Genomic DNA, 10385 nt, shown 5'->3' with positions numbered 1-10385 from the left:
AAGACCACAGACACAAGGTATGCAATCTTCTGAATTTATCCAGGGACCATGGTTCCAAGATGTAAAATCTGTGGGGTTTACCCCAATTTCAAAACTTCAAGATTTCAAACCCAAGTTGTCAACTTCAGAGTCACAGAGAGAAGATATTAAATCTGTGGCCTATAGTCTAAGACAATATATAAAAAATATAACATCTGTATTGTTAACTCCAAGTTCTCAGCCTGAGGGTAGTAAACCTGTGAGGATAACCTCAGGGACACAGAAAGATGTCAAGTCTATGAAAATCACTCCAGCCTCTAAGCTTCAAGGTGTGAAATCTGTTGAGTTTAGCCTGCACTCAAGACCTCAGGAATTAAAAACAATGGAGTTGCCCCCAGATACACAACTGCAAGACATGAAAACTGTGAAATTGAAACTTGGACCACAGGTACAAGGTAAGAATGCTGTGCCTTCCTCACCACAGCCACAGGGCCAGCAAGTCATAAAACCTGAGGAATTGACCTCAGAACCACAGAAGTCAGATACGAAATTAGTAGGGCATATTCCATGTTTTAAACTTCAAAGTTCAAAATCTGTAATGGAGACTCCAGACCCAGAGCAACAATACGTGAAATCTGTGAAGTTGACCCCAAGGTTGAAGAAGCAGATAGTAAAATCAGTGAATGAGATAAGAAGACAAAAGTATCAAGGAGTAAAATCTGCAGTCCCAACACTACAATGTCAAGGGCTGACACCTATGGATTTAAGTCCGAGGCCAGATGATGTTGTGGTATCTGTAATTCTACCAGAGCAGCAAAATGTGAATTCACAGCAACTGAAGAAAGGTTCTAAGACAAAAGATGGGATGTGTTTGGAGTTAATTCCAGAGGCAAAAGTTAAAGATGAGAATTTAGTAGACTGTAATCTTCAGTTACAGTTGAAAGGTAGAAAATCATTAGAATTGAACTCAGAATCAAATATTCAAGGTGTAAACCTGAAAGAGTTCAAACTTGAACCACAGTTGCACTACATGAAACCTCTGGAGTTGCCTTTGAAGCCACAAATTCAAGATAGTAGAACTCTTGAGTCAAAACAAGAGCCGCAACTTGAAAGAAGGAGATGTGATCAGTGGATACCAATATCTGAGTTACAGGGCATGAAATCTGTAGGGTTAAATCTTTGGTCACAACTTCAAAGTGCCAAATCTGCAAAGTCAAAATCTTTGATACAATCAAAAGATGTGAAGTCATCTGAATTGACACCGGGGCCAAAAATTCAAGGTGTACCATATGTGGGGTTCAACCTTGGGCCACAGCTACAGGGAGAAAAATCCCCTAAGTTACCTTCAGAACCACAGCTGCAAAAAGGGGAAAAGTTTGTATCAACCTCGCAGTCACAGCTTCATGGTGTAAAAACTATGGCATCAAACCCAGAGCTACAGCTTGGAAGCATGAAATCTATTCAATGGATGCCTGTTTCAAAATTTCAAGGGGTGAAATCTCTGCTAAATCTTGAGTCACAATCCCAATGTGTCAAACCTACAGAATTAAAACCTTTGATGGAGATAACAGATAGCAAGTCATCTGTGTTGACTCCAAGACCAAAACTCCAAGGTAAACAATCATTAGCTTCACTTCAGGAGCACCAGCCTCAAGGTTTTGATTTGAAAACTTGTCTGCAGTTCAGGCGTATGGAATCCCGTGATCTGACTCCAAGGGCAAAGCTCCGTGATTTAAAATCCATCATATTCAAATCAAGGCTTCAGCTGCAAAATGGGAACTGTCCTGAGTTGATTCCAGGGCCACAGCATCAAGAAGGGAAACCCTCACAGTCGTGTCCAGGAACACAGCTTCAGGGTGTGAAATCGCCAGTGTTTACACAAGAGCCACAGCTTTCTAGGGTGGAATCTGGAGTAGCATGTCAAGGATCACAATTACAAAACGATAAAGCTATAGAGTTGAATTGTCCACTCAAATCAAAAAGCAGGAAGTCATCTGAGTTGACTCTTCAGACAAGACTTCAGGGTGTGAAATCTGAAGAGTTCAACTCTGAGTCACAGTGGCAAAGTCTAAAATCCTCTAAATTGCTACTTGAGACAAAATCCCAGGATATGAAATCTCTTAAGGTAAATTCTGGCTCTTGGTTGCAAGATATACCACTTTTTAAATTGGCTCTAGGGACAACAATTCCAGATGTTAAACCCACAGATTTCAACATGGAGCCACTGATACAAGGTACAAAATGTTCTGAAGTGACGTCAAAGACAAAACTTCAAGATGAAATCCATAAAGAATGCTACCTCCACCCCCAGATGCAAGTTACAAAATCTTCTGAACCAATCCTGGGACCAAAACTTCAAACTGGGAACTTGGTATTCAACCCTGTGTCACAGTCACAAGGAGTAAAATCGTCTAAGTTAATCTCAGACACAAAGTTTCTGGATAGGGAATCTGTGAATTCCAAACCTGAGCCACATTTACAAGGTGAGAAATCCTCTGAGTTGACAATGGGGGCAAAACCTCAAAAAGCAAAATCAGGAGAATTCAAGTCTGACCCAGAGTTGCAAGATATGAAATCTTCTAGGTTGATCATGGGTATAAAACTTCAAGGTGTAAAATCTAATTGCAGGTCTAGACCATACTTTCATGACTTTAAATCTTTTGAAGGTACCCCCAGGGAAAAGCTCCAAGATGTGAAATCTGCAGAATTAGAACCTAGTCCAAAGTTACTGGGTGAGAAATCTTCTGACTTGACCCTGGAAAGGAAGTGTGAAGGTATGAAATCCACAGAGTTGCACCCAGGTCCACAGTTAAAAGATATGAAATATTCTGAGCTGATCATGGGTATAAAGCTTCACAATGTAAAATCTATGGAATTCAGTTCTACACCACATTTTGAAGGTCTGAAATCATCTGAAATGATTCCAGGAACAAAGTTGAAGGACATAAAATCTACTTCTAACTCTGGGCCACAGATACAAAGTAAAAAATCTTCTGAGTTGAGTCAAGGACCAAAGCTTCAAGATGTGACCTTCTTAGAGTTCAATCATAGCGCAGAGTTACAAAATGGGAAATCTAACTTAACCCAGAGGAAGAATCTTCAAGGTATGAAATCTGTGGAGTTGAACCCTCCATCACAGAGACAAAATGAGACATCTGATTTGATTGTAGAGTGCAGACTTCAAGACTTGAAATCTGTTGAGTTAAAACCCACTCCACAGTTACAATGTGTGACATGTGAGTTAACACCAAAAACAAAATCTCAAGGTGGAGAATCTGTGGAGTTCAACACCAGGCCAACACGGCAAGACAGGGAATCTTTTCAGTTGCTTCCAGGTACAGAGGTAGAAAATATGAAGTCTTTGGAATCCAACTCAGCCCCACAGTTACAAGGTGGGAAGTTGTCTATGTTGACACCAGGGACACAACTTCAAGGTGTGAAATCTGTGGAATTCAGCTCTGTGGCAGAGCTGCAATATGCAAAATCTTGTAAGCTGACGAAGCTTCAAATAAACAACTCCACAGAAGTCAAGCATGGCCCCAACTTTCAGACTGTAAAACCCTTAGAGCTGGCCTTGAAATCAAAGAATCAGGATGCATTATCTTCTGAATTCAATGCAGCAAAGCAATGGCAAGATGAGAAATCTTGTAATTGGAATCTGTTCAATCCTGGACCACATTTGCAACATATAAAATTTTCAGAAACTGGCAAAGAGACAAATCTTAAAAATGTGAAATCTATGAAATTCAATCCTGATCAACAGTTGCAAGAGATGAAACCTGAGTTGAGCACAAACACAAAGCTTCCAAATGAACAATGTTTGAAATTCAAACATGAGCTTAAATTACAAGGTGGAAAATCCTCTGGAATGAATTCAGGACCACAACTTCAGTGTATACATTTTAACACTGGGCCACAGTCACAATGTGCGAATTCTTCTGCATTGATTCCAGAACCAAAACTCCAGTGTGTAAATTCTACTGAATGTAACCCTGGGCCATGCTGTCAAGGTCTGAAATCTGTATTGAATCCAGAGTCAAAGTTTCAAAGTGTAGCACCAAGAGAATGCAACCTTGGGCCACAGATGCAGTGTGCAAATTCTCCTGAGTCAAACCCAGGGCCAAAACTCAAGAGAGTGAATTCTATGGGTTGCAAACATGGGCCACCCTTGCAGGGGGTAAAATCTGTTGAGCTGACTTCAGGGACAAAATTTCAGGACAAGGAATCTGAGGTGAATGCCGGGACAGAAATTCAAAATAAGACATCTACATTTAGTTCTGGACCATATTGTCAAGGTTTGAATTCTAAATTGAGTCCAGAACCAAACTTTCAAGGTATAATACTGAAGGAATGCAATCCTGGGCCACAGATGCAGAGTACAAATTCTTCTGAATTGAATCCAGGGCCAAAATTCCAGAGTGTGAATTCTATGGGCTGCAAACATGGGCCACCCTTGCAGGGTGTAAAATCTTCTAAATTGACTGCAGGGACAAAATATAATGATATGAGATCTTCTGATCTGAATCCAGGGTCTGAACTTCAAGATATAAAATCTGCTATATTTGACATTGTGAAACATTTACAAGATATACAATGTGACTTGACTCCAGGAACAAAATTTCAAGGTACATCATCAAAGGAGGTTAATTCGGGCCCACAGCTACAAGGTGTGAATTTTTCTGAGTTGAATTCAGGGTCAGAACATCAATGCATAAACTCCATTAGATTTAATCCAGGGTCACAGGTGCAAGGTATGAAATCCTCTGAATTAAACAATGGGCCAGAATGTCAAGATACATCTCTCCTGCGCAACCCTGGACCACATTTGCATGATGTAAACTCTTCAGAGTTAACTCCAGCAACCAACGTTCCAGAAGTTCAATTTTTGGAGAACCACTTTGGATCACAGCAACAATCTGTGTTCACTTCAGGCCCTCAGTTAAGTGCTGAGAAATCTAGAGCATTTTTATCAGAGCCATTAGTTGAAAATATAAAGCCCGTGAAGATGAAAAAAGAACCATTGTTGTGTGGTTCCATTTCTGGGAAATTGATTTCAGGCTCTGAGTTGCAAGGCATGAAATGTAAGGTATCTGCCTTAGAGTCATGTTTAAAAAAAGGGATATCAGGGCCACATCCTAGAATTATGAATTCTAAGGAGTCACCCTCACACCTCAGGCAACACAATGTGAGGTCTGTGGTGTTTGCACCAGAGCCAAATATTGAAGATGTGAAATCTCTGGAGTTGAAAGCACAGCTACAACCTCAAGATATGAACTCTAAGAAGCTGAATTCTGACCTCAGGCAGAAATTTATGGTGTTTGGATCAGAGCCATCTTCTCAAGATGTGAAATCTATGAAGTCAAACCTACAGTCACAACCTCAAAGTTCTTTAGGGTTTTCATCATGCCTCACATCACAGTGCGTTCAACTGGAAGCCTCTGTGCCTGAGTCATCTTTTCAAGATGCAAAGTACGTAGAGTTAATACCAGGGTCCCAACAGCAAGGTATGAATTGCCAAGAGTTGACTTCAGGGTGGCAAGGTGTGAAATCAGTGGTGATGACCTCAGACTCAACTAAGAAATTCACACCTGGACCAATATTGACTAGTGTCAAACTTTCAAATATGTCACCAGAATCACATCAACAAGGCATGAAATCCTTGGAGTTAATTCCAGACCCAAAGTTGCAAAATGTAAGACATGTGGAATTGTCTTCAGTGTCTCTGAAACAAACTCCAAATTTTGTGGAATTAACACCAGGGTCAATGCCTCAAAAAGTGAAATCTGAGGAGCTAACTCCAAGAATAAACCATCAAAGCACAGACTCCTCTAAAGTAATCACTAGGGCAGGACATCACTTTGTAGACCATGCAGAGATGATCCCAAAGCCAAGGCATCAAGTCCCTAAATTTGTGAATTTGAATCCACCAACTTATCACACCTCAGAACCATTAGAGATGGCACAAAGTTTGGCATATCAGAGCACTGAGACTGTAGAGATATCTGATAAAGCTATGGAATCTTCAGTGTTACCTCTGGAGTTAGACTTTCAAATACCAGAATTTGTTGGCCTGACTCCAGTGCAAATGAATGAGGATTTAAACTTCTTAGAATTAACCTCAGAGAAAAGCTACTACAACTCAGATACCCTGGAGTTGCTCTCTCAGTCAGAGTCTCAAGTTACCGATTTGGGGGAGTTACATATGAGCCCACTGCAACAAGTTGAGGAATCTAGAGAAATGACTCCAGAATACAAGCATCATGTTTCACCGCCCATGGAGTTGATTTCTGAGGCAAGGTTGCAAAAGGAAGAATTCCTTGGAATGATCCCAAAGTCAAAGCCAATAAGTAAAACCAATGGTCATAGAAAGAGATCTCCAAGGTCCTACCCTCAAGTCTTAGAACCTATGGAGATAATATCAGGGGAAAGATGGCAAAGGGAAGAATCTGTAGCATTGATTACAAAGACGTTACAGCATGTCCCAGAATCTTCAGAGATGATACTAGGGTTTGGACATCAAGTTCCTGAATCAGTGGAGTTGACTGTAGAGACAGGGCTGCAAGTGGAGGAACCTATGACCTTGACCCGAGAGTCACAGGATCACTTGGGACCTTCAGATATAATATTAGGGTTAGGACATCAAATACCAGAATCTGTGGGCTTGAGCTCTCAGCACTGGCTTGAAAAGGAGAAGTCTTTAGAGTTGTCCCCCAATCATGTACAGTCTGTAGAGCTCATTTCTGAAACATGGCAGCGAGGAAAGGGATCAATACCACTAACACAGTTACAGAAACAAAGTAAGACAAACTCAGAGATAGCCCAAGGACCACTGGATCAAAATGCAAAATTTAAGGGGATTAGTCCAAAGTCGCTCAATCGATTCACAAAACATACAAAGACACAGAATCACACTGCTCATTCAGTACAGGCAACTCCCCAAAAAATTGTTGAATCTGTGAATGTGACCTCAGGACCACCATTTCAAGTTGTGAAGTCTGTGACGTTAATGCCACGAGTAGCCTCTCAAATGGTAGAATATATTAAGTCTACTTCAAAACTGCAAAATGCAGGAACTTCAGTGTCATGTTTGCAAAATGTGAAATGTAAGCCATCCATTAGAGAACCAGCACACCAGATTTTGGAAATAATGAAGTTGACAGGGTTTCAAATTGTAAAGAGTGTGTTAATCCCTGGGCCATCACTTCAAATTGTAAACTCTGAGGAATTAGCCCCAGGACCAATCCCTCAGATTGTAGAACCAATAGGAGTAACCCTAGGATTGGGGTTTGAAGTAATAGATTGTGTGGATTTATTCCCAAATCCATATCTTCGAGAAAAAGTAGAACCTACAGAGTTAACTCCAAGGTCAAAAACTGAAGTGAAATCGGCCAAATTTACCTCGCAGCCAACATTTCCATTCACAGAACTTACAGTGTTGACTCATGAAGAAAACCTCCAGTCTGTGCAATCTTTAGGAAGAAAAACAGAGCCTCCCCAAGTCATGAAATCTGAGGATTTGAATCTTGGACAGAGATATCGGACTAGAGAATGTGGAGAGTTAGCATCAGAAGAGATACAAATAGGAAATTACTTCTCTAGGTTTCTACAGAGCTCTTCAAACTCATTCATCTCAAGTTCTATCAAAACATCATCTGAATTTGGAGGTCTTTTTGATTCTGAGAAGCCAGAAGTGTCAAGAACTTTAGATACAAAAAACCTTGAGAAAGATATTTTGCAGCCTGAAGAGTCCTTCACAGGTCCTTTTATAGTACAATCTCTAACTCTTCCCTTAACCTTTCATAATCAATCCTCTAATAAGACAGGCAATACTGTAGAAACCACACACTCTGAGATCCCAGGTGTGGATATAGTATCCAAGGAGAGGACTAAGATCAAACAAGTGGAGACGCTAAACAACTCACTTAGGAGCATCTTCCAACATCCACCACAAAGCCGGAGATTTCCATCTATCACCTTTCACAGTAGATCAGGGACACAAAAAAGGCTTACCTTGTCTGCTTTGGGAAGACAACAGAACGTCTGGGAGAATCACTCCCATAGGCAACGGCTACCTAGAAAGTATCTCTCCACTATGTTAATGATGGGGAATAGCTTAGGTACTACTATGGAAAGGGAATTTTACTCTCAAATGCCTTTAACAGAAAGGACCACTGTGGACACCCTGCAGTCTATTCAGAATTTATTTGGGGTTCCAGCTGAACTAATGGAATTTTCCCAGATTCCACTAGAGAAGGGTCTAGGCGCTATTTCTCAGCCTTCAGTGGTTAAAAACTACATTCAGAGGCATACCTCAAGCCATGGTCATGATGAAAAAATGACTATAAGGATGTGGACCCGTGGCTCCATGTCCTCTATAATAAGGCAGTACTCTGGAGCCAGGATGAAAATAAAGAAAACAAACACAAAGCTAAGCAATATATCCCAGGAAGTCATTCAGCACATGCCTATTTCATATACAGAATGTCCTGCCCCAGTCAATTATGAGTCTTCCTTCAATATGTTTTTCAATAGTAAAGATCCTATTACAGTGGGAGAGGGTGAAAATTCACAGAATGACTTACAGAGAAGGATTTTTGAGTCCCAACAGTCTCTCAAGCCAAGTTGTCTTCCCCAAGCCAAGAATGACTTCTCTGAGCAATTCCAGCTCTTACAAGATCTGCAGCTAAAAATAGCAGCAAAACTGTTAAGGATTCTAATACCTCCCAATGTTCCTCCACCTCTAGCGTCAGGTCTGGTCCTAAAATACCCTATCTGCTTACAGTGTGGCCGATGTTCAGGATTTAACTGCTGTCATAAATCACAGGCCACTTTTGGGCCTTACCTTCTTATCTACCCACAGCTCCACCTTGTAAGCACTCCTGAAGGCCATGGAGAAATTAGGTTGCACCTTGGCTTTAGGTTGCGAACTGGCAAAAGACCCCAAGTCCCAAAGTATCACAGAAAAGACAGACCCACTTCACCAAAGAGTTCTACATCTCCATTACTAAGGAAAACTAAAATCCATACTCGAGCTTCCAAGAGTCCTATTGCAACGACAGATTTCCGTTCTGGGTCTTCTCATTCTCCTCCTCCTGTTCAAGTCCACATCAGGAGAAGACAAAGTGGTAGCTCTGGCTTAGTAGGAAAGACAGAAATGGGAAAGCTTAGGCATTATGAATTCACTCAAGTTTATGCTCTATCAGAGAGTCACTCTGAAAGCATTCAGGATGGAAAATGGGCTAAAGTAAGAAGCAAAAAGACCTCTAAATCAAAATATCCAAAGAAGAGATTCACCAAAGGAGTTAGAACACCAAGTAAGAAGTTCTACACAAATAGTAGAAGCACAGTACAGAGTCCCTCTAGGGAACTACCAGCCCAGTTCAAAAGGAAGCATAGTGGAACATCTAAGACTACTTTTGCTTCTTTAAAAAGACAACCTAAGAAATCCTCCCCACCTAAATTCATTCAATTGCTTTTTTGGGGCCTAAAGCAGGCATTCCAAACAGCACACAAAATTGTGGCTTTTGTTGGGCAGAAGCATGAGAACAGGACAAAGCCAGACCATTTATGGCAAAGCAAAAACTACCATTTAAGTGACTACTGCTTATCAAGGAATAACAGAAGAGATAAGATGTCAGTTGTCAATCAAAGGCCACCAGACTCAACCCATAGGCAGGAAAGCATGTTGTGGGAAGGAACCGACCATTTCAGATCAAATCAACAATCAAAAAGAGATATCTCTTTCCAGCCCAGTCTTATCCAAAGACCCAAGTCTACAGCTTCCCAAAGAAGTACCACTTTCCAAATAAACTCAGTCAAACAGCATTTGGGAATGGTTCAAAATGACAGTGGAAGAGTTAAGAAAAAGGCTTACAGAAATGAAATTTCTAGTCTGGAGTCCAAGAACTCCAAAAAAGGAACTGGAATTCAGGCCCAAGGGAGAATCATACATGGTTCTCCTATGAAGAGAACCTCACACATTCACCTTCAAAAGAAACTCACACACAAGGAACAAAACCACCACAGCTTTTATAAGGAGAGAACCCCATGTAATTCCTCTGAGAGAAGCCATCCAAGCGCCCCTCAGAGAAGCTACTTCAGCCCCTCTCAGAGGAGCCATCTCAGCCATTCTCAGAGGAGCCATCCCAGTCCCTCTCGGAGGAGCCATTCCAGTCGCTCTCAGAGGAGCCATTCCAGTGGCTCTCAGAGGAGTCATCTCAGTCCCTCTCAGAGGAGTCATCCCAGTCACTGCCAGAGGAGCCATCCCAGTCACTGTCAGAGGAGCCATTCCAGCCCCTCTCAGAGGAGCCATTCCAGTCCCTCTCCGAGGTGTCCTCTCAGTCCCTCTCCGAGGAGCTATCCCAGTCCCTCTCGGAGGAGCCATCCCAGTGCCTCCCTGAGGAGCC

At 41.5% G+C, this 10385-nt stretch overlaps 1 protein-coding gene across 1 annotated transcript in view; it reads left to right on the top strand.

Annotated features, from left to right (window-relative positions):
- Positions 1-5485: 5485 nt before the first annotated feature.
- LOC101624649 (chromosome unknown open reading frame, human C2orf16) overlaps positions 5486-10385 on the top strand; it is a 5594-nt gene continuing 694 nt past the window's right edge. The window contains exon 1 of the mRNA XM_004686042.2: positions 5486-10380. Within this exon, the coding sequence (XP_004686099.2) occupies positions 5486-10380 (4895 nt within the window). The remainder of the gene's footprint in view (positions 10381-10385) is intronic.

This window comes from Condylura cristata, unplaced genomic scaffold (genome assembly GCF_000260355.1).
Source record: "Condylura cristata isolate star-nosed mole 26May11 unplaced genomic scaffold, ConCri1.0 scaffold00020, whole genome shotgun sequence".
NCBI classification, from domain to species: Eukaryota; Metazoa; Chordata; class Mammalia; order Eulipotyphla; family Talpidae; genus Condylura; species Condylura cristata.
The sequence above is the reverse complement of the archived record's forward strand: the minus strand, read 5'-3'. Positions and strand labels throughout refer to the sequence as shown.